Below are 25,530 nucleotides of genomic sequence, written 5' to 3' on the forward strand. Positions count from 1 at the left end.
GCCTATTCTCTTTTAGTATTCAGATATGACGCACATTTCTGGTGAAGTTCTTCATATGCATTCTACATATATTACATATATGTGTTTAGTTTCTCCTCGCCCGATAACACACAAAAAAAACACCCGACCGCGATGCCGTCTACAGCACACATCCCTGACCTCGTGGGCAGAGAGAACCGCTCCCTCGCTTCACAGTGCATTAAGACAAAAATTCAGTGTACTCCGATTGTAAAAAATCAAATAATCACACGGAACGAAAAAAAAAAAGAAAGATTAAAACAATCAAAAAACAGACAGCATCTTCAGCAGCCTCCTGGGTCTACAGTGGGCAGTGCACCTGTTGCCGTGGGTGGCCTGCTGTTTGCCAGAGGTGGAAAAGAGCTCAACTCCCTGGATGTGTGTTGGAAATCTCACTGTCTGCCCTTCACCTCATCGGCAGTTGGACGGTTGTTTGATATTGGAAAAGATCAGTGAGGCTGTTTATGTCCTTTACTGATATTTATGCAGTCCTAAAATAGCAAATCTACTCGCGAGGTCTGCAGATCGGAGCAGTGGGCCACGCACAAACAACGTCGCGTTTCAGTGTTTCCTTCTCAATGTTTGCATTTATTTTCAGTAGTATAAGTACATTTTGAGTCGTAAGTGGTCTTGCTTTCAGTCTGTGGTTTTGGGCTCATCTAAATGGTTTTGGGGAGCACTACAGGTTTCTGTAACATTAGAAACTAAACTGTAACAGGACAGTTTGCTTACAGGGACGGGAGCTAAGTCAGATGACCCAGATGTTTTAGGGTTAATAAAGCCGTGAATGTAGACGCTGCACTGCAGCTTGTGGTGTAATCAGTTTACGGCCTTTTCCTAATCTAAAGGTTGTACTTCATAATATATCGCAAATTCCCTTTTTTAGCACTAAATATGGCATCATAGTGTTTTGCTTAAGTGTATGTTTGTGGGTTCCCTGTTCTGCTCTTTGACTGGAAATCCTTTACTGTAATGATATTAGAGCCTGGGGTGGCTTACTGGACTTAAATAAGACATATATTACACTATGTAACATTACTATTCATCTTCAATCCACTTAAATTAAAAAAAATATTCAAATCAAAAATAGTCTCATTTACATTCATGTCAACCTGAATTCACAGATAATAAAAAAGAAAAAGAAAGAAAAACAACAACTTAGCGTTTTTTAAAAAGGTGATCTCATTAATAAATAATGACAATGGCGATGATTCCCAATAAATCATGACAATCTTGTTAACATAATTATCACGGCAGACTGCAAAGTAATGCCGTGGATCCCGTGTGATTGCCGCTGCTTGCACAGTATCACTCTCGTCGGTTTCGCACTACGTGAGGTCATCAGCGTGCGCCTCGGCATTCTATCTAAACCACTAGGGCTGTGTAAGGTGTGTGTTTGTGTGTGTGTGTGTGTGTGTGTGTAGGGGGGGGGGGGGGGCGCTACGCACTGTAAGGGCCCCAACGCGCTGCACTGCTTGTGGAATACATCACAGGGTGCACAGGGGGTGGTGTGCCAATGAAGAAACGGCCAGCTGCCCCTCTGTCCCACACCCTTCCCCGATTTCACTCCCCCACTTCCTTCTGAGGGGAGGGTGGAGGAGGTGAGATCATAGACGGGGGAGCTGTTTAAGAGGGGTCGGATTTGAGGAAGTTTCTTCCCTCGCACACCAGGCTTAAGTTTGCAGTCTTGCTCATTATCAAACCCTTGTAAAAGGGGAGCGGGGCGGGGTGAGGGGGGGTTCGTGGGAGAAAAAGAGAGGGCAGGACGGTGGGCCAGTAGTGTGAGATGCTTTGGGAGGGGGGCGGGTAAGGGGCAAATAAAAACTAGAAGAGGAACAAAAACCGGACGGAAGGGGGAGGGGTGTGGGCCGCAGGGGGAGGGAGGGGTTAAGGTTGTTTCCATAAGGGATTTAGGGTTGGGCGTGCGGGGGAGGAGGGTTGTACCCTGTAAATGCGAACCCCCCCCCTGACACCCTTCCTTCCCTCCCCCCGCTTCTTGTAGCCTCTCAGGCTGTCGGCCTGTCTACATGGCATTCAACTTTGTCCACACAATACACAAACGAACGAACAGACAGCTTAATTTACTAATCCAAACAATAAAACCATGAAACAAAACAATAAAAAATCCTGAAAGGTCAAGACGTTAAGTAATAAAACCATATTTACACGTTACACAATTTTTTTCTTGGTTTTTCAGCGTGATAACTCGCTCCTCTCCCTCCTCGTCTTCTCAGCACATTTTTGCTTTGCGTCAAAAATTATTTTTTTTAATAGAGAATACTGAAAACACGCAGAAGAAAACAGCGCGGACGATTCCTTCTGACATTCTTGCTCTCCTCTCCTTTTTCCGTTCTCCCTCTCACTTCTTTTTACACTCCTCCCCCAAGCCCCCACTCTTTTTTTTCTCTCCTCTTTTCCTCCTCGTTTCTCATTGGCTGTCGGGTTTAGCCCACCTTCTGTGGGTTGGTGGCACGTACCCCCTGCTCGTAGGTGATTCGCTGGCTTATCAGGTACTGTGCGGCCTGCGTGGCGGCCTGGGAACCCGTGATGGTCACCTTCCTGTTCCGAGTTCCCGGGATGAACTCGCCTTTCTTGGAGATCTGGATTCTGGCGCCGGTCAGCTCCTGGTACTCCACTAACGTCTTTCCTCCTTTCCCCAAGATGGCTCCAACCAGGTTTTCCGGCACAGCGATCTCGACCACTTCCTTCGCTCCTTCTCCCAGCTTCTCTGTGGCCAGGAGAGATTGCGCCACCAGGGGCGACGCAGCGCTTAAGTAGCCATTGGTGGCCCCCGTTGCTGCGGCCAGGGATCCAAGGGTGAAGCCTCCGAGACCGGGCACCGGGTGACCTCCGCTACCGGATGCGTCGCTGGCATAGGATGCTAACAAGTTAGCCGCGGCGGCCGCTGCGGGATTAGCATTAGCCGCTACCGCTGCTAGCACCCCCGAGGCTGCAGCGGGATTCAGCCCGAGGCCGAGGGAGTTGGTGTTGTAGCCGTAGCTGGCCAGGGTGTTGAGGGCGGAGGTTATGGTCAGAAGGTCGTTGCCTGAGAAGCTGGACATGGTGGTTGGGAAGGCCCCCACCCCGGCCAGGCTGGCCTGGCCGAGCAGGGAGGAGGCTGTCGCTGCCGCGGCGGCCGCCGCGGATGGCATGACCTCGGTCGAGTTGGCGTATGGGGATCCGGTGGGGTTGGAGTTGGCCACGGGCCCTGTGATGTTGGAGTAGGAGATGTTGAGGCAGGAGGAGCTCTGCGGGTCCTCCTGAATCTTCTGGACAATGATCTCCACGGCTTTGCGGTTCTGCTCGGGCTCCCCGCTGATGGTGACCACACGCTCTTGCAGGTTAATGCCCTCTGGCTTTTGGGATAGCTGGACCCACGCCCCGGACTGCTCCATCACCGCCTTGACTGTTGCACCGCCTTTGCCGATGATCAGGCCTGCCGTGCTGTTGGGGACGATCAGCTTGGCCTGGTCGGACAGGGAGGTCGGAGAAAAAGAGAATGAAAAAAAAATTGATTATTGCTTTCTAACATATGTTTAATTATAATCCAGCATTGGTTCAAAATAAAAGCCTGAATTAAAGTATGTGACGATGCTCAAAAGATACGTTCTTTTAAAAATAAGTGTCACAGCAAACAACTCTATTACTATCAGTGGACTACTTCATTAAATTCAAGGAAAAGATTGTAAAATACTTGTCCACAGTTAGAAAACAAAACCTTTTAGTCAAAATTTCAGAGAAAATTAAGTTAGCTTTGGATTATGCCCAAAATTTTACGTAATAATGTTTCCAAGAAGTTGTTTGTTTGTGTTAAAATCACTACATCTTCTCGTTTTACATGGCGAGTGAACAGCAGTCCACTGACTGAAAGACCAGCTAGTCTTTACATCTCTCTTTACATCTTCTCGTTCATGATTACATGATTTCATGGGCATATCCAGGAATTATCGCGCATTTAAAAAATCTTTTCACACACTTGATGTTTCCCGTTAAACATGATGCAACCCCTCTAAAATTCCATTGAGGAATAGTAGAAATACACAAGGATTGTGTCATGAGAATTCTTCCTGTTGTCGTGCAGAACACGGGGAAATGGTGCCCAAGACATTACGCCTGAGAGCCGACATTAAAAGCAAGGTCAGCGCTAAAAGGAACTGCTTTTCAAGAGCTGTCCTCCAGAAGGACAAAAAAGACAGAAAAGAGCGAAAGAAAAGACACAAGAGGGTAGGAGAAACTCAACCATGTTTAAATACAGAGAGTTTGTGTGTGTTTGTGCGAGCGTGTTTGTGTCTGTGTTAGCGGTGTGACGATGTCCCGATGGAGGAAGATCTGAGTTGGACAACATTATGGATTGCGCAATGTTTTCTATCACCTGAACAACTAATATCTTCGGTACATAATGGAGGGAAAGAGATGAAGCATGTTGTTGAGAGAGCAGGTGATGAAGAGGTACAGAGAGGTGCATAGAGTGGGAGGGAAGGATGGATGAGAGAGAGAAAGAGAGAGAGAAGGGGAGGGAGGAATTCTAAAGAGGCTACTTGTGTGAAGAAGAAAAAAACACTGACTCCCGAGGGTCAGCGTTACCATGGAAACACAGCTCCAGCATTCAAAGGGTAGTGGAAGGGAGTGAGGCAATGACACACACACACACACACACTGCACAGTGCATTTTGTTTCACATAATTGTACAAATGATGTATTATTGTTTTTACACTATTGTGCATTATAAATAAAACCATATATACGGCCAAACATTTGGTCTATGAACGGAATTATTTGTTGTTTTTGGAACATTGATGTAATATTTGGCTGGCTACTGACTAAAAATAGGTTTCCACCCATTCATGCAAATGTTTTTTTTCAATCTTTGATTAATATGTTGACTTTAATTGATATATTTAATGTTTGCATAAATGTCAGGAAATAGTAAAAAATGCCCTAACCCTAATAAATTGCATCCAAAAGTTCAATTTCCCCAGCTCTAAATAATTTGAGTCAAAAATATCAACACATACACCCTTCATTTTCCAAAATGTATTTAAATATTGTTCTCATGGCCCACTTTTCCCTGCATTGCATCACACCCTCCAATATGCACTGACATCATTTTGAATGGAAGTAAGCGGTGAACTGTTGATTACCAAAGCAAACACGGGGTTGTGATAAAATGCTGACAGAAAAAGTGAAGATGAATCTTAACGTCTATCATTTTCTGATGCCCATAGATCTGGTCGGAGGTCTATGTGAACCTATAGGCTCCGATGACGCATCACCGCTCCACCGCAGCGCCGATCCACAATGGAAGCAAAAGTAAGGCAAGTGAGACTCAACAATGTCTGCTCAACTTCTTTTACTTTGCTCGTATTCACTTTTATAGCAACAGGAATTGTTTTCTGCAAAGTGCTTGTTCCTAAATGGGGACACCTGCAGGAGATGCTCTCCACTTCTGTTGCACATTAGCTGCAATACCAAAGAAATGTACGAGTGCCGTATGAGGGCCACGAACCGCCGCTGCTGTCCGTCTGAACAAGAATACCCACATCGGCAGATGAGATGAAAGCGTGGGCTGCAGAAAACGGGAGGGAGGGATGAAGGGATGAAAAAAAAGACTTGGCCTTGATAAAGAAAAGATGAAATGAAAGGGACGAGGAGAGAGAGGGAGAGGAACGAGTGGGTGATTGATTCAACAAACCGAAGGAAAGGAGGGTTGAATTTTTCTTTTTCAGTTTTTCCACTCAGGGAGAAATAAAGGGAGCAAAGAGAAACCCAAAGAGAGACGGATCAATTTAACTTACAAAAGAGGAAAAAATGCGAAAGCCATTCCAATTCCCTCCCCACCCTCTCCTTTGCCCTCCCTCTCCCAGTTCGCTGCAGTTCGAAGCTGAACTACGTCGCAGCCTTGGTGCAGTTAGCGGTTTGCTCTGTGTGGAGGGTGAATTTACATAGAAAAAGGAAAAACCAAGAGGTGTGCAGCAGGGAGCCGACCATCCCAGAAAATCCTGTGTTACAGAACCATCCGTGCCGCGTGAGTGTTGGTTCTCTGGGCCGACAGCATGTCGCTCCGCTGGGATTGTCAGGTTCCATCCAGCCTTGTGTTCGAGGCCCGCTTGAAGGCGTACCACTGCTTTCAGGGGCTCGGCTACAAGTCTGCTTTCCTGCGTAGATTACTGAGCGGGAGGAGTGCTAACAGCGCGTGGACGCAGAGTCATGTGAAAATCACTCAGCACATGCAGCCCGAAATGATCAAATTAACCAGCGTGCTCCAAAGTTACGCATTACATAACAATGCAATCTGTTCCCTCAACAATAAAAGAAGTCATATCATTTTAAATCATCCTCAAAGCCCTTTAAAATGGCTTTGACGCAGATGTTGGGAACGAGTTTAAGAGAAAAGTAAAAAAATCTGTGCACGCGGAGAACGATGTAACGATGCAATTGGACCTCCATTTGAATTTTTGGGCAGTTTGATTTTGAACTCCGTGGCCAAGCGTTCAGCAAAAAAAATGTCTCCTTTGACTGGCAATTTCTTTTGGGGAGCACGTTGCTTTCTACGCAAAGGAGGGCACGAGCGGGCGGCGGGAGCTTAGAATGGAGACAAGGGGGATAAAAGGAATAAGTGACAGGCGGCGAGGGAGGGAGGGAGAGGCAGAAAGAGAGGGAAAAAGCAAGGGAGGGAGCCCAAAATATATATTTTTTATCCTTGAACTCTTTCATCCTCTGCACTGAAACATTCCCTCACACACTCACACAAACACGGTGTGTTGGAGGATAAACTGTGGCGTACAGTGATGTCTGATCCCTCCTGGCCCTAATGATGCCGTCTTTAAAACCAACCGATTCTCTGCTAATGAGCATCTCCGTTTGCCTTCCACTCCTCTTCCTCCTCCTCCTCCTGCGCTGTCTTTTCCAACAAATTGTTGCTCTGCTCGTCTATTTGCTCGTCTATTTGCAAATTTTAAAAGCAAATAAACCTTTTCGTACAATGTTTGGAACACACATACCACACAAACACACACCTGAAGTGCGTTGTATTCTGAAAACCATCATTTTTGCCCTGTTTTTATTCAGCTGACGTCTGGTTTTGCTCGCTCTAATGGCCGACAGAGCCAGCCAGCATCAAGCCTACCCACAATCCTCTGCTCCCAGCACATTTCTGCATAGCCAGCCCACAGAACGCCAGTTTATCTTCTTCTTCTCATTATTTATTGTTTCTTGACGAGCGTTCCATCGGTTGGGAGAAACGTTTTCTGCAGGAGGAGAGGAGAAGTTTGGCGAGCATCCCGCTGCCGGGGGACGAGCGTCAAAGCCGATCTCCTGCTCATGAATACACTGAAGGGTAAAGTGTTGACTACAGCAGGTATACGGCGGCTTAGCGGATAAGTCCAAATCAATGTCGCCGGCAAAGCAGGTGTTTGGATTTCAGGGAGTAATTTGGATACATTTTGTGGACAATAACCAGAAACCTTGAGTGGCCTCTGCTGGTACGGCCTCCGAAACACAACGGTGACAAAGTGAGACCAGGACGAATGCTTCTACTTGGTCCACGGCTCGTTAGCACCCAGCTGGCCCTCGCGGTTGGCCGAGCTCGTTATGACCTGACGAGGCTCACCTGCCGAGATCAGGCAGGAGATCTAAACGACCTCAGAGGAGCTCGAATCCATCGCCAATCAGTGTAAGGAATGCTTGTCGTCATCGTGTAGGAAAGTGTTCCTCTCCTCTGAGAAATATACCACACTTTTAATCATTCCTCATCGTCATCTATAAGGCTTCATTTAGCGCCTAAATATACTTCTTCCCTGAGACTGACGTCCTTTGTTCCTAAGAGCTGTGTACTGGTCCACACTGGTTTCATAAGGCCTCCAACTGCGTCACTATCGTCATGCTGAGAAGCAACCGATACAACTACAGGTTTATGACATTTGACATGCGTGTTGTTTTACCATATAGAATTAAAGCCAGGGCTGACTTATCTTTTTTTGTTAAGGATATATGTGTGTGTGCTGATACAAACATAATCTTTGTTGTTTGTATGTTTTATTTTATTTGTTTGTCTCAAAATAAAAAGAGCATGGGAGAAAAAAGACTGTTTGAAAAAAAATCGAATTATTAAACTTTTCTCCAAATCCTACATTAACTACAGTTAATAAGAATAGATAAAAAATAGTATGGTATTTGTTGCACTTGCTGGAATATTCTGACCCTGGATGATGTGCACTCATAAGACCTGTATCATAGCAAGATAAACATATAGTTATAATTAAAACAATTAATTAAGGTCACGTGTCACAGCCATTACCTTGAGCCAGCCTGACCACCTAAATGGAACAAGGCCATAATTATTGTTATTATTATCAATTATTATTGACAAATATGACAAATATGTTATTGACAAATATGTTTTCTCTGCAATTATTATGTGACCTTTGCTGCTGCTGGTTTCTTTTGTTGGAAAATACTTGGTAACAACGGATTTGTTAGTTGGATCAATTTAAAAAACTATACTATTGCTGTATTTTTCAAGATCACCAACCAGCTTTAAGCTTCTTCAAGCAATTGACATGATGGCTAAATAGTAATATAATAAAGGTTCTGTTACGGCCTTTAAGCTGACAGGCAGAGGGGGCAAATGTTTGCTTTATTTCTTAAACCAAAGCATGTTAGTCATTTTTGTATCCCTGTGAAAGTGTATGTAAATTGTGTATACGTGTGTGTGTGTGTGTGTGTGTGTGTAGTGATAGTAGTAGTAGTAGTGATAAGCTAACAGAGTGCAGAGGTCACCAAAGCATGGAAATCTGAGAGAACAATGTCTCATTTAACTACCGAAGAAACAAGTAGACTGTTAACCATGACCGCACGCACACAAACAAACACACACACACACACACGCACGCACACACAGTACGCTGCGGTTGTTTGTCAGGGTTTACCCTTGAGGCGAAGACGTATTAACATACAGCTCCCTTGCGTGTCTCCTTCCTGTATACTAATATAATATCAAAAATAATTAAACCTTTGTGAGAGTGCCGACAGAGGAGCTGGAAAGGTTTCACCAGTGAAGACGTTGTGCGATAAAACCGCAGCCTAAATGAATTAGTTGAATAATTGATCAAGCTCGACATGATGAAGCTTTTAGTTTTATTGGGAAACACTCTAAAAGCGTATATGCTGTCAGACTAGTTTTAAAATGTGGCTGCCACTCATATTTAAATCAGTTTAAATCAAGATTGTACTACTTTTATACAACTATATTTTGCTTTCACATCATCCCCTCCCAAAGAGGCACCAAAAAAATGATGATCTGGAAATGAATTTTCATTGCATTTAAAGTTTGCATGCCGGAGAAAAAACATTATACCTCACCTCCTCTTCATGCTTTTAAAACTATAAAACTGTTTCCCCTCACATATTCTGACTCAGTGATGTGTTTGAAAAAGTAAACAAAAGCTTTTTTAGAAATAGCTCAAAGCTGCTTAAACCGTTTCACACCATCCACCTGTTATATGCTAATACATTGAATGCGGTCATGAAATCAGATTAAACTGGTATTAATAAATAAAACCTATAACCCTTTCTTGAAAGCTTAAACACTTCTCTCTTTTTCCCTTTTCTTCATCACTTCAACCCTCCATCCTTCCTTCCTTTCTTCCTCTATCTCTATTTATCTCAGAGGAGGGAGATGGTGGCGAGTCGTCTCCTCGTCCAGGCCCTGTGTCGCGTTCCCTCCAGTTCACAAGTCATCCGTCATTGTTGTCATTGGAGGCCAACAAGCACGCACGCACACACACACGCACACAAAGTGGAGGACAGTGGACAACTGTTGAACTATGAAGTCTTAAGCAGGGGACTTTAGCTTAATCTGCCTCCTACTGATCCACAGGCTTAGTCGCATCTCTCTCTCTCTCTCTCCCGCTACCTCGCTCTCTCTGTCTCCCCCCCCCCCCGTCCCCCCCCCCGTCCCCCCAGTGTCCTGTCATCCCTCTTTTTTCGTCTCTCTTGCCATCTTTCTTCCTTCACCCTCTGGCCACCAGGCTAACAATAACTGCAGGAAAGAAGAGCCGGGGTACGATGACTAACAGGGACATAGAGTTAACTATACTAACACACACACACACACACACACACACACACACACACACACACACACACCAAAGATGGCATGTCCTGGGCTCATCAGCCACACCTGTGCCCGTCTTCCATTCAACAACCCTCCTGGAGCTCACTGGCCGGTCGTCGCTGATTGACGTTGTGGTCAGCGAAAAATTCCAATATTTTTGTGGTCTAAAAATCCAAATTACAACCACTTAAGTCAATAAAAATCCTCCTGATTTGTGAATGAAAATGAATGCATCATTTAACGACCACCAGTTTACACCGTTAGTCCCTTTTCTTAGGAAACTGTTGAAATGAGTGTGCTTCCTTGGCCGGACCCTCGTTACATGAAGCGTGCAGCCAAGACTCATTCAAACTCACAAGCCCCAAAGTTTCCACAGATACCAAACATGTCCATGTCAATTTTAAGGGAGCGTGCAGACTTTCATTTAATCTACAACACATCTACAAATATTAACTTTGGTATGGGCGTATTGGAAGCAGCACACGTTCATGACACGGAGCGCATTTGTCAAAATGAAAACACGAAAAGTGGCAGACAACCTGCTTCCCCTGCGTGTTCGCTCTGTTTCCTCCTTCCTCTCCTTCTGTCCTGCTGAAAACACTCCATCGATAATGGTTCCTCTGCACTTTTTTTGTGCATTCGCCCCAGAACAACCTTATTATGGCAATTGTGGTAAAAATAACAAGTCTAGTGGAAAAACTAAAATATTCTCTGATTAAAGTGATCCATTCCTGACAGGGATATAAAATGTTACATAGGAAAGTAAGAATGCAGCAAACTATAAAAGTCTGCTCGGGAGTGTACTGAACAGACTTCCTTATGCTTGCTTCTTCTTTCTTTAATCTGTTGCTTATTCAGTCTCTCTTTAGAGCTCTTAAACCAGAGCTGGGGACTGTTGGATCAGTGGAAAGCCCAACAAAGAGACTATGAACGATTTCGTTTTGTTTTCCGTCGAGTTTGAATGAAGTCTGTTTTCTGACAATCATCATCAAGGTCAAACAAATGTTTCAATGACTGCCGTCTGGTGGCGTTGAGGGTCGCATCTGGAATACAGTTTACATTACATATAGAATACAGTACTTTAATGCATTTGAATAATGATCTAAATCCCTGTTTATTCACAATATTTTCATTTAAACGTGGGATGCGTAGCATCAGAAAAGTGAATATTAGGGCTCCCACTCGTGTGTCACGTATGAATACCACAGTTATTTGTTACAAAACGGTATTTGCAACTACTTGTTGGTAAGAGCCAAACCCATATGGATTTGATAAGGGATTTGAAATGATTCATATTGGATTAAATGCTTTTGATCTGCAGCCTTATTCTTGTGTTCATCAGCAACAACAACCCGGTTCTCACCCGATTTGACACATTATTTGGCTGAAACTGAGCTATTTCTCTCTCACCGTCTTACACGCCCACTTCTACAGCCTCTGACGCAAAGGGAGCCAGACTCTGCATTTTCCTGACATTTGTGGCAAACTTCCTGTGCAAGGAAGACAATAACAGGAAGTAGGAAACAGGTGTTCACGCTGGAGGTGAAAGTTCACTGGAAATGGCCCCTCCTTCCTGCAGGAAGTGGCCGCGGGGAGCGTCCAGGAAAAACAGCCAGGCTGTGCGCGTAAATGCTCATGTATGTACAGTATGTGTTTGCCGCTTTTAAGCCTGAATACAGGGCAGTGCGATGCAGAAATAGCCCCAGAATAATAACGCCACAACAAAGCCGCAAGCCATTTATAGCTGATCTCACAAGGGACACAAGGGCTCCGACCCTACAGCTCACTTCTAAACGCCATAATCCAACAATAACAAACGGGAGAGCGTGTTTTACTGCCAATATGAATACAAGACTGATGCAGTAAATAGGGAATACTTCACAGGTTTACACATATAGAGAGAGGGCGGTCTGTGCTTCGGCTTTTATTTAAGCAATAAGGTACGAGAGGCTGTCGTCCAATAATGGTTATAACAGTTGTGGGGCGTTGTTAGGCCTGAGGCGCAACGGAGGGCCGGCAACCCTCAAACTGTTACATTATTGAAGATAAAGTAGTGCCTCAACTACCTTATTGCTTTTAAAATACTGTTACCAGCGATTTTGTAAATAGTAAGTAAATAGCTGCCTTTCAGCAAATAGTGTTAGCCACCAAACGTTGTGTATCTCATTTCAGTGGTTCAGAGAAAAATAGTCCACGTGTGTGCGTGTGAACAGCATTGGGTCTTGCAAGGTCTCGCACCATCTCATTAATTCGCATCGCTCATGATGTCCACTTTAATTGTCCGGTTGCGAAAGCTTGCATTGCCCAAAACCGATCATTTGTGGGATTTACGGTGTTTTTCGGCAATCGGCCCCAAGGTCGCGCAAAGTCTAACATGTTACTTTGAGTGCGCAGTAATATGGAACGCTCGGGTCCATGTGAATAGCAACTGTACATTATCGCTCAATTACCCCCCGTGACTCACTCTCAACCAATCAGAACGCTGGATTTCATCTACCCGTATTATATTTACCAATAACTGATGTTGGTGCGCAGCTTTTCTACAAAAACAGACTGCAGCGTGGTCACCGTGTGTCACCTGTTTAAATAAACCCAATATATCCTTTGTCAGCATGTTGTGCACCAATCAAATGGCTTCATTGAGAGCACATGTCACCCTTCTTAAACCATGAATATCTAATTGAAATTGTGACATTGGAGCGTGCTGCGTTGCTGTGATGACGTTTTACGAGAGCGGCGGAAACTCCTCTTCCATATGTCATGCCTGCACTCATTAGTCAAAGAATCTCTCTCCATAAATTGTCTCTCTCCGCTGTCCTGTCGTGTGGCCTTGAAGTGTGCCGTGGCGTCTTCTGCACCCGCCGCCCGGCAGCTGTCGGTCAGTCACTCAGCCGGCCGCGCCGCTCCCTCTCTGACTCGCCCTTGTCTTCCTCTCTGTCTCTACATCATCCACTCGACACGCACACACTCTCTCCATCGTCTCCCGCGTTGTCTTTGTCTTTTTCCTCAATCACGTGGTCTTATGAATCTCCCTCCTTCTCTCTCTCTCGCTCTCTCTCTCTCGCCCTTCCCAGGGGTTAACCAGCACCACATGCTGCAACAGCCGCACTCTTGACAAGAAGAAGAACAAGAATAATAAGAAGGGGGAGATATTTTATCCACAACCCCGAAATAGCAGACAATTGACGGGCCACACCACGCAGGACATCAGTTCTTCTTTCATGGGCACGGCGTGTGTGGTGTGTGTTTCAGAGATCCATTCATCACATCAAAGTGACTTTGTGTTTGTGTGTCTACAATGACAGCCATGCTTTTAAATACCACGACCTCTCAGCTTACTCACAGCCCGCTGACCTTAAATGTATGTGTGACCGAGGGTGTGCGTCGGGATGTGTTACTTGCATTACTTTTCCCTGATTACACTTTGTGGTGACAAAGTATGTTCATATTTTGTTTTTACTTTTACATTGCTTTTTTGTCATATTGTCTTACATCATTCTGTATTAAGGAAAAACAATTCATTTGAAACCATACGCAGTATAATATTTCTTTACTGCCGTTTAACATATTCATGATTATAATATTTTCCTTATATTCAACTATAGTATGGAAATAAAACATTTCACACTTTTACATGTCACAATTATATGTATGCATATATTTTTTTCACAAATGCAACATCTTTTGCTTCATTACCTCAAATACATCATGCTCATATTGTCGTGGATAACTTACAAACATCAATTAGGTTTTGAATGATGCTCGGCTGTCAGAACTGTCTGTGAAAGGTCGAGCCATCTGTTATTTTGGTCCGGGGCTTTCTGCCTGTCTGTCTGTCTGTGTGTGTCTGTGTGTGTGTGTGTGTGTGTGTGTGTGTGTGTGTGTGTGTGAACCTGTGCAAATCTGTATGTTTTCAAATTGCTACACAAATCCATTTAGTCGCCTCACTGACGTGTTATAAATAGCCTAAAGAGCAACAGGGGGATTCGCCCTCTATTATAAGTGTCTAAATATCAGCAGCTATTAGCCTGCTTGTCTCCCTGCGGCTGCTCGCCTCGTGCAAAACAGAAATTCTCATCTGTCAGTCAGCCGCAGGCTCACACGCTCACGATGCTGACGATACAAACAGAGAACCATTTTTTTTTTAGCATAGCTTAGCACAAAAAGCTAACTGTCCATAATCTGATCAGTCCAGGGGGAACCCTGTCTCTCACACAATATAAGCTGGGATGGACTCCGGTCCCCCAGCGGCCCTCTAAGGGACATAGAAGCTTGTAAATCTTTAATTATAGTTATCGGTACTTGATACAATATTGTCTGTTTCTGAACGGTGACTTCCTGGACTCCACGTTGGTTGAATCGCAACTACAACTGGAGTTTGGTGTGGTTATAAAACAATTTGACGGATCTCCACAGAGACCTGGCCTCAATCACATCGAGGGATGAACTACGGGATTACACAGCAGAGGCGAAAGAATGACCTGTAGGTGTGATATCTGGATGTACACATTCATGCGATGAAAAAGTAGTTCCTTCCCTGCATTAAAATACGAAAAAGCAAACACAGATGAACAAGACAGAGTCTGTGCAAACAATAAAACACTGTTATCTGCATGAGCATTAAAAAGCCTGTTTGAGTTGAACTCTGTGTGTGTGGGCCGCAGGCTCGAGTGTGGGTGAGTACGCGTAGGCCTTTGTGTGTTGTTCGTGTGTCTGTGTGTGTACGTGCCCACCAGGCCTGGTCGAATGCGTCCGTCTGGCCGGCCTGATCAGTCCGTAGCTGCAAATAATGCCAAACCCGACAAATCAATGGGGAGCAATCAAGAAGCGAGAACGATGATAATTACTTAAACAAATGATTATCGATAGCCGCACTAATTGTCTCGCATCACACGGCTGGTATCGGCACTGAGGCTGTACGATCAGTAGCTCCACATGAACTGTTTCTATGAGCTTCTATGAGCACACACCAAACTCCGTCAAATGGACCTTTGAAAGTTTTGTCCGTCAGTTTCTCTGTAAACAGCTGAGACCTGACAAGCAAAGTGTTGAGAAAGCTTCACAAGTACAAGATTAGGAGATGGCAGAAAAAGTACATCTTATTGTCTCTCGTCCTTTCCTGCATTGTATCCTTAAAGTTTGAGAGTTCTTTCTTGTTAAGTTGTAAAATCAAAATAAATTGATATAAGAATGAGAAAAAACAGCAAGAAAAAGAAAAAAAGATCTTTAGCAGAAATGAAATGATATGGGTTCTATTGAATCAAAGAGCACTATGAAAGCTATGCAGAAGCCGAATGCCGCATGCAATATCGTCATTAAGTTTAAGATCTATCAACCAATCAATTTATTTAATAACATAATTAATAATCTTAAACATCTAACAATCTATATGTGACTATATAATAAATGTAAGTGAAAAAATAAGAATCAATAAAATATGGGTAAGTTTATTCTTGTAACGCGTCCAGCACTTGATTATTACCTCCAACAGCGGAAAACTATTCCCAGTAGCGGGTTGATGTGTGTGTGTGTGCGGGTGTGTGCGGGTGTGTGTGTGCGTGTGTGTGTGTGTGTGTGTGTGTGTGTGCGCTTGTGCGTGTGTGTGTGTGTGTGGGGGGGGGGGGGGGGGGGGGGGCCCTCAGAGTTCATGCCACATGGGGAGCTTACATGTTCACACTGGGTGCCTCCACACTCTCCATTCCTTTCCTCTCCGGTCTTGACCTTTCTCCTTCTTTTCCCTTTTCTTTTTTGCATTCTTGTCTCTGTCCTCGCTCCTTTCCCCCTTCATCTCTCACCCTCTTTTCTCCGACACTCCCCTCCCCTTATCTGTTTACACATCTGCATGCCGACATCGTTCATTTCCACTCAGTCGGGAAACCACAGCTCGGCCACAGAGAAGCGCCTGCGGCGTTTCTCCCTCCGAAGGCCGACACTTCGCTCGCACCTCTTCCTCACACCCCCCCCCGGAGCCGAAGGCAGACGCACAAACGACTCACAGATACACACACACAGAGACGTAGGACTGAGGGACTGACCTGTTTGACGCGGTCGGGGTTGACGGTGGTCTGTGGCTGCAGGATGCTGACCGGCTCCGTCTTCTGGGTGCTCTGAGGCATCTCCCTCACCTTCTCAGCGATGAAGTCATGGACGCCGTTCAGCGCTTCCACCGTCCCCTGGATCAGACACACGCGCTCTGTCGTCCCTGGGGGACAAGAACAGGTTCGGTTCGTTAGTTTTAAACCCACGGCGTCCAGTAGTTGGCGGAGATGCATATAGCTCATTTGAGGCAATCACGAGAGCTGATATGCAAATATTCATACAAGAGCATGAAAAGGGGTTCATGCACTTTCCTGCAGCGGTGTCACTGGTGAAGAAGTATTGTTCTGTGTGTATTTAAAGATGTTTTCCAAAGTGTCTCAGAGGACAGGTGAAGGTTTGACGCTGTGCAGGATACGCCGTCCCAACTCCAATTTTCAGAATTTTTTGTGTTGATCATGTGCAGTTAAAACAAATAACAACTGCAAGATAAGAAAAGATACAAGGAAACTGCCACGATCGGCACGTAGGAAATACACAGCTAGCAGCGAGTCGTAACAGCAAAGAGGAAAGTAAATGATCAAGAACGAGTCGACAAGTGAGAAATGGGAGCTGAAACATCTAATGTGGTGACGCTCAGCGCCGTTCCACAGCCTCCACATTGCTCACGGCACATTTCAGATTGTTAAAACATTCAAAGAGCACATCCAACACAGGAGCAGATACACGTTTGTCTATGGGGTTTATAATGCAGTTTTTACCAGGGAACTCATTAGACCACTCGAGGGGTTGAGGCGCAAAAAGTAGTCTCGATCAGTGTAAAACACACATAAAGCACCAATGAATATAAACGAAGGCAGTACAAATTGTTATTCTCCACCTGAGAAGCAACAATTTTAACATTCCCGTTTCCACCTCTGAGCAAGTTAAGAACGTTGAGTTCATGTTTCCAGGACGTGTCCAACCAGGAAACACATTTTCTGGTCCAATCAATTGAGCTGAACTCTATTTCACTAATCTAGGACAATTTCAGCACAATGACACATTTTTATGAGGACGTTCTTAGTCCTCAATAAAAGCAAGACCAGTTCAACAAATTCAAACCACTGTTATTAGAGGCATTTGTTTCTTGCTAGTTCCAGGCAGAACTTGTGTGGAAACTCTTGAGACTTGTGCTTGTGCGAATAGAAGTCCCTTCGTTATGATAGTTTGCACACCTCTGACAACTTTTGACTTCACAAATTGAATGAAATACAATTAGCAGTGATCTGAAACCACACGTCATGTGTGTTCCTCAACAGCTGGAAAAGAGCACTTTACATGTGTTTCAAGCCAAAACAATGATAAACGTGTCCTGATACGGTGTCTGAAAATGTTGGAGAACCCCGGGAGAGTGAATACGTCGGTGTCGTGTCCAGAGAGGAGGGCCAGTGTTGACAGAGGGACAGACGGACAGAGGAGTATCTAGGCCAACGCAAAGCCTCTCAGTCCTCCGTGTCCCAACAACACACTGACAGTAAATCTCTCTTTGGCTATCGCGCTCTCTCTCACCATTTTAGCACTTATTCTCTCTCAGTGCTTTCCTTTTTTTCCATTTTTGCTTCTCTCATTTCCTTCTTCCTTCACTAACTCCCTTCACCCTCCCTCCCTCCTCTTCCACTCCCTTCCTCCCATGCCTCTCGCCCCCATGACTCCAGGGGGATCTGCTCTTATCTCGGCTCAGCAGCGCGTCAGTTAGCACTTCCTGTCTCCTCACGCGGCCCGGCATTGTTGGAGCGGCTCGGTTCGGCCCCGCTCGGCCCTCTGTGGCTGCACTGGGAGCGAGGATAGAGGGATAAAGGCTGCGCAGCGTGTCCGTGGAGGGCGTGGGAGTTATAAACGGATGGTCGACCTACGCCGGGGTGATGCTGATGTTGGGCCCAATATTCGTTTTTGTGTGGCGTCTCATCAGAGTAAACAAGCTCCGGTAGAAGTCAGGAAGGGAAAGAAACTGATCCTGATGCTGGACACCCCTGGTCCAAAGAAAAAAGTGTGGGCTGGGCAGAAGGCTTGAAACAACACAAGCTAAAAATAAAAACACACCTTACGTCCAGGCATTTTCAACATGTGGCTACCTGGCTGGGCTGAAGGCCCGTTAGCAAATACCCTGATAATAATTCCCACCCCAGTCTGCTGACAGCAACGCCGAAGGGCCTCTGGTGAAGGTCTGTGACTGCGACATCAACTTGTATGCAATGAACTTGTATACAAATGCATGCAAGCCTAAGATTTCAGGTGTAGCCACACTACAAATCTCACTTCTTTAGTGAGTGAGAGTGTGTGTGTGTGTGTGTGTGTGTGTTTGTCTGTGCTTATACTGAGGAAACTGGGCTTCGCCTCTCCCCGACAGCTGGTGCCCTCTGGGTAATCTGTACCCGACCAATCACAGGCACGGATTAGCAGGCCATTGTCTTGGCATGAGAGCATGATTGTCCCTGTGTGTAGCTTGCGATGTGTGTGTGAGAGAGGAATGCGATCGCAGCAGGAAAGGCCACTCTGTCTGTGGGGATCATGATGAAACCGCTGTGCAGCCGCGCCACAGCAGCAGAGACCCGCCTCATGTGATCACAAAGTATTTACTTGAGATCTATTAATGTTCACATAACACAAAGTATTATTGACGCAATTAGGTTCATACAGCACTGGTTCTCTTTATTATGCAGCGAGCACACGCGGGCACTCGGCCGTGCAAACGTCAAACCAGCGGCCACACCTCCCTCCGTGATCGAGTGTGAGCCCTGTTGGCATGAAACCTGGTCCCCCGTGTGTCTGTCTGTGTCTTTGTCTGTGACTTTGCATCACCGTCATTTGACATTTCAACCGGAGACGTTTTTTTTCCGAAGTCGGGGTGCTGCAGCTGCTGAAGTGAAGTCTGTAATGTTGCTCATGGGAACTTGGAACAACAACCTGCTGTACGGTAAACTCATGCCTTCCACTGCAGGATCATTAAAAAAAACTGTAAGTTGTCATCAATTTCGCATTACTACTTATTTGTTTGTTTTTAATTAATTCCAAGTAAAAAACAGATTTTAAATTCCCAAAACTTTCGGTGACGCCTGCACCGCCGTCCACCCTGAGTCCTCAATAAAATGTGTGGTTCCGTTGCAAAAAAGGATTACCAGGACGAAAGGAACGACGAAGAGCATTTGAAACAGTGGCTGACCGATACCAATGAAATGTATACTGCACTTTAAACCACCCTGTCAAGTCCGGAGGAACAACGCAGTTTATTAGTTAGTTTGGGATTATTGGAGATGCACCACAGGAGAAAACATCATTAAAAAATAGATAACGATAGGAAATTAACGCCCACGAGTTTTGGGTCGTTAAAGATATGCGGGATACAAAGAGATAACACGGTTTTAATGCAACTCTTCAGGTTCACTCGCTCACATCAACAGAATCCCTTCAGACGTGATGCAGCCAGATCGTTTGGGTAAATAACTGGCAGACGTTCAGTAAATACAGATAACTGTAAAGGCTTCCAGCTCCTGATGCAGCTTGCCAGTGTCACTCTGGCCTAACCTGCAGAGTCGAGCACAGACTGTACAAGAGGTTCAATTACAGGAGTCTCTTATTTCGACCAGAGAATGATGAGGATTGAAAATGAAAAGCGAGCGTCTGTGAAATTCATAGCAGACGGTGAACATCGGCATCGTCGTCAGGATCCGGGCTGCGGACCCCGGTGGTGGTTTTTATTAAAGTCGAACTTGCATGACTCACTTCTTCCTCCTCCTCCTCCTCCTCCCTGATGACCAGAGAGTCACCGGAGGCAGCAGGCAAAGCGCAAAGCGAGCCGCTTCTCCTCTGATTTCTGACTCACAGACACACACAGAAACATATGCGCGCACAGCAACGAGCAGACATTAGAATGGCCCTCGGTGCTAAAAAAGCAAACGCACGTAAACATGTCCGCGATCAAAGCCACTTGATCCTGCAGCGGGAGGGGACGCGTTCGCAGAAGGAAGATTTTTACCCCGGGTTTCGAGGGAATGCGCTTTGTGCTTCGCCACAGACAAAATCTGAAAGGAAGGAAGAAAATAACAATGAACTTGCATCAGTTTCTGGGCTTTCTTGTGGCGCCACAAGGCAGCGAACAGCAGGTTGACACACTGTTGAGTGGAGTAAATAGTTCCGCTTTAATAAAAGTCGAACGTTGGCCTTGTGTCACGCTTGCAGGAACGCACAACACCACTGACAAAAGCATTAAGCCTCCCTGCGTAAGAGAAAAGATCATTGTCAAATCCTCATTACGTGCTGGCGTATTCGTGGATGGCAGAAACGTACCCATAGACCGGGCCGAGGGGGCGGTAAAGGCCCATAACCCGCACCGGCTTTAAAGGTCAAATGATGGCCAGAATGTCTCAAATTAAAAAGATGAAAGGGTCCTTTTCCTCGTCACGGAGAGGACCTCTCAGCCAGTGAAAACAGCTAATCATGTACAATATGGTCAAGCTCTCTGCTTGTTATATTTTCCTGACCCTGTTTTGCAATTGAAATGAATATCTTGTCATGAGATATTCTTGACAAGAGTGAAACAACTGTTAAATAAAAGATAGGCCTCATATGAGCTCAGCCGTGGGAATCGAGAGATAAATCTAAGCAGCAGCTAATAACTGGGCCACTATTTACTCGCCGCGTCTTCAAAATTTGGTGACGTTCCTCAACAAAGTCAGAGAGCTTTACATGCCCTGAAAATAAAAGTTATTCCTTCTCGGTTTATTAATGTTGTTTTTCAGCTCAGACACCGTTTTGAACAGATTGTTGTGACATACATTCTTGCAAAGGGACCCATTTAGAAAAGTTCCTCCCGAGAGTCCTTAAAAAATGCTTGTCGTTTGCGGTCGGCAGCGAGTTTCTCAAACTCAAAATGATTTTTTTCGACAAATAACAGCGGAGGCCAACGCGGCGAGAAGAGACGAGATGTGACAGCGGCGCCAGAGGTCGAGAGTTCACAGGTACGTGACGTTCATGTTCACGCTGCTGTGAGGCGCACAGCGCCTGCCCGATGGAAAGAGAGACAGAGCCACATCCAGAAGGTGTCAAGCACGCGGGGGGGGGGGGGGTGGCAGTCATGAGGAGTGACATCAGGAGAAGGAAGGAGACCAGAGGAGACGAACTGAGAGGAGGACTGGGACGCAGTGAGACAGAGAGAGCTTTGTGAAACCTGTCAGAACAAGGACACGTCAGGCCGAGGGGACGAGATACAGAAAGAGACGAGGCGGCCGAGAAACCTGTGCGGGACAGAAGACACTCCTGGTCCAGACGCCTTTCAAAATCTACAATTCAGTGCTTTTCTTTCCTTTCCTTGTCGTTTTCCCTGCCCGCCTTTCAACTTATTCACGCAGACGTGATGTTCACGTCCCAAGTGGACAGTTTGCATGAGACAGAATCCGATGAAGAAAAGAAGACGGAATGCGGTCGTGAAATATACAAAACATTTGAGCTGATTAAGACCAAAGCCAGGCAGAAAGATACAAGCAGAGAGAGAGTAACCTCCCGGGCTCAATCCCGGCTGGTTGGAGTCCCGGTGATTTAATGTAAGCTCATTAAACGGATTTCTTTGGGCTGCGGATAAGCTCAGGTTAACTGGCTACCTTTGATCAGATTGCTCGGATTAGCCGGCTGTTCGCGCTGCGGTTCAACGCCTTGTTGATTTGGACGGCAAAAGAGTGGATGGAACGCCGAGGGCGAATAGGCCGAGAGATGGAGGTCAGATGGAGACTCCGCATGTATCCGGAGTATGAGAATTAAGTCATTACAACTTGAGGGGGGGGGGGGGCTCGATGACTTGTTTTTCTGGACCAGTGATACTTTCTGCTACTTCGGGGGTTAATTACAGCTGCAAAGGGGAGTTGATTTACTGTTTTCTGCCCTGAGAGAAATGAATAAAAACACATTTCCCACATAGAAGCCATTCTGCTGGAGACACAAACTCAACTTTAAGACTGCACATGAAGTAATCTAATAGCTTTTTTTGTTAGCACATGTAGAGATATTACATGATAAAGAGCCATTTTCAAACCTGCACTTACTGTGCTGCGGCATCACCACAGCTTCTCCGCACAATGACCGCTCATAAAGCAAAGAAGAAAAGTGCTGACGACAACCAATTCACCTCGGCCTTTGAGAGATGGATGGTTATATTGACTGACAGCCCTATAAGCCAATGGAAATGGCCGCACAGAACCTCAGGACCCAATTAAGCTTTTATGGCCTTATTCTCATTTATTAACAGAAAAGAGGATTGGACAGTTATACCATATATGGATAGATAGATAGATGGATGGATGGATGGATGGATGGATGGATGGATGGATGGATAGATAGATGATGCATGACTGCTGCTACAAAGTTTGGCCGGCACATTTAGAACAAACCCTCACAGTAAGTGTGATTACACACCAAACACACACACTCTTTCATGCAGCTGGGCAGCTGTTGGTGATGTCATGAGTTGTTGTTATTCCAAAAGACAGGGAGAGAGAGAGAGAGAGAGAGAGAGAGAGCATGACTGCATGTGCTGATGTAATCAGGAGCTGTAGGGAAACTTGGACCTGTTCTCTACTTCATCAGAGAGACACACAGATAGGAGGGAAGGATGAAGGGGAGGGACAACAAGGGTGGAAGTGATGAATGAGTGAGGGAAGGAAGGAAGGATGGAAAATGGAAGAGAAAAAAAGGGAAAAGAGAAAATCCGAAAACTGTCCAACAAAGTGAGGGAAGAACCGATCAAAAGTGGGTCCAAGAAAAGGGAGAGAGAGAGAGATTTGAGAGCATAGAACAAGTAAGAAAAGCAGCAAAAAAAGAGAACACAGAAACTAGAGCGCTCTCCAAAAGCAGCTTATGGGATGGTTGCTTTGTAGCTCGCTGGCACTTCAGCTGGTCTCCCCCCGAGTGCCACAACGCACACTCTCCCCGTGGCTTCCACAGCGTGCAACCAGACAAAATCATGGTCCATTAGGAAAAACATGTTAAACCCCAAAGTTACTGTGGGCACGGGGCGTTGCTCTGACTGCTCCGCGCTGACTTCAGCTGACTGTAAAACATCGAAACAGGAACAATAAAAGGTTTCCTCAAGTTTCCTGCGTCTCCACCATGGACGGTGTAAATGAAGTGGATGAAGTCACTGTGGCGTCACTCACTATTTTGTAGACTGACTTTTGAAGCTAAACACAGCCTTTTGCCATCTTGGTTTTAGGCCGCCGACGACATGGTTTTCTTTTTGCAAACAGAAGATACGACTTGAAGGGGGAACTGAAAAAAACCTGTGACGGGAGTTTTATAAGCCTACACGAACCATTCAGAGCCAGTTGTGCCTTTTTGTTACAATCAAACGGAGATTTGAATCCGAGTGTTCGCAGAAAGTTGTGTTGAACATAAATTCTCCGTTATCCGTCATTTCCTGTTTCCTCTCTGGAGCACTTGGTGAGAAACATAAGGCTTCTCTCTCTAAAGAACAACAAAAGAAAGTGGAAGAAAAGGCAGGAATTCCTCTGCTGTGATGTAATGCTTTTCACTTGGAAGGTGCTGCTGCTCTCCATCCAGCCTCCACCTCCTTCATTCCTCCAACATCTCCAAGTAAACTAGCGCAACATGTATTTCTTATGAAGATGGTGATCGTAAACTCCTGACTGTGTCATTTGAATGTAAAAGAGTCCTTCTAACGACCGGAACTTTTGAATGCTTTGACCTGATGACTTTTTTTCCTTTACAAGAAACACTCTCCTGACTTCCTGTTCACACACACACACATGTAAATATACAGTATGTTTAGTTTATATTAAGGGTTTAGCAGTAGTCCCCTTTACTGTGCCGTGCGGGACTCACGTTTTACTTTGCTCAATAAAAGAGGGGGATCATTTTCCTGCAACAAAAAAAGTTTTTTCTCACAATTTTTTCGCACTATGCACCCTCTGTTTCCCATAATCCAACCCCCGTCTCTCCCTCCTCCTCTTTGCTTTTCTTTTTCTTTCTTTGGCAGCAGCATCAGTCAGTGTTGCCCAAGTGAAGAGATGCTATGGCGCCCTTTACTCCCCCCCCTCCCTCTTCCTCTCCTCTCGTCCCCCTTTTCCTCTCCTCTTCCTCTGCCACCTTCATTTTCTTGAGGATCACTCTACTTCCACCTCAACCCCACTCTCCTCCTCCTCTCTCTCACTCCCAGTTGTACCAGCTTCCACATTCATCTGAAAGCTGCCGGACTGCCCGCAGCAACAAGTAGAAAACAGCAGGGAAATAAAGTAGAAAGGAAAACAACAGGGGATGCGGAACGGTTTGAACATTTCTGACAATTGCAGAGAAAAAAACTTTCACAGCAGGAAAACAAAAAGCAAACCCCGCTGAAACTCTCAAAGTAAGTAATTAGTGGAGTCTTTCATATCCATTGTTGGTATTCCAGAATAAGGATTCTGGATCCCAGTAGGTCTTTGCAATGACAAAAGTTACATACAGGACACGCTTTAAGTAGGAAGGGACCCTATTGAAAGATGGAGACGGACAGCTGTGATAACACATTGGGTCTTACCCATTGGTCCAACACACACACACACACACACACACACACACACACACAAACTGACACTTCATGTCATTAAATGGCCACAGTGCAGAAACTCCTCTACGAGAACTGGAAAGAATGCAGGAGTCTAACATGTATAACCACAGACAACTATAAATACACACACCTAATCACCTGCATTCTCATCTGTCTTCTGCTCGCACACACACACACACACACGCACGCACGCACACACACAGGTGCACAGCTCGTTTGTGTCCTCGTGGTAACTGGACCTCGTGTGAATTCTTCGTCGACCCAAACGAGCTTGACACTGTTCTGATTTTACTGGCACCCCCCCCTCCCCATACACACACACACACACACACACACACACACACACACACACAATCACACACTAATTGATGACTCGTAAATAATGAGGTGACAGAATGTCTTATTCTGTACCCAGGCCCTTTCTCTCATGTCTCTCTGCATTGGTTTGCATTTCTTTTCTTTCATCCCTTGTTTCATTCCCTGCAGTGACCTTTATCATCGTCACACAGTGCGCATACGTGCATTTATCTTACCTGTTCAACATGCTGTATATTTCCTCTGAGGATGAAAGTATTCAAATTTTTTCTCTGCTCCTTATTTTGCAGGGAACTAAAACGGATAAACACCTGACAAGAGTCACAGTGTTGGTTTTTGTATTTTAGAGCCGTGTGGGTTTTTATTTCTGACAGTTTTTCGGTTAAATGTTGGCAAATAAAGACGTTACAAGGTCCAGCGAGAAGGACTTGGGATGATCTACTTGCATAAATGT

At 45.3% G+C, this 25,530-nt stretch overlaps 1 protein-coding gene across 3 annotated transcripts in view; it reads right to left on the minus strand.

Moving 5' to 3' along the window:
• Positions 1–585: 585 nt before the first annotated feature.
• Positions 586–25,530, minus strand: part of nova2 (NOVA alternative splicing regulator 2) — a 59,474-nt gene continuing 34,529 nt past the window's right edge. For all 3 annotated transcript variants that reach the window (XM_078080237.1, XM_040190978.2, XM_078080192.1), the window contains 2 exons: positions 16,168–16,334; positions 586–3,485 (listed from right to left, as the gene is read on the minus strand). In XM_078080237.1, the coding sequence (XP_077936363.1) occupies positions 2,463–3,485; positions 16,168–16,334 (1,190 nt within the window). In that variant the 3' untranslated portion in view covers positions 586–2,462. The remainder of the gene's footprint in view (positions 3,486–16,167; positions 16,335–25,530) is intronic.

The sequence above is a fragment of the Gasterosteus aculeatus genome, chromosome 1 (assembly GCF_964276395.1).
Source record: "Gasterosteus aculeatus chromosome 1, fGasAcu3.hap1.1, whole genome shotgun sequence".
NCBI lineage: Eukaryota > Metazoa > Chordata > Actinopteri > Perciformes > Gasterosteidae > Gasterosteus > Gasterosteus aculeatus.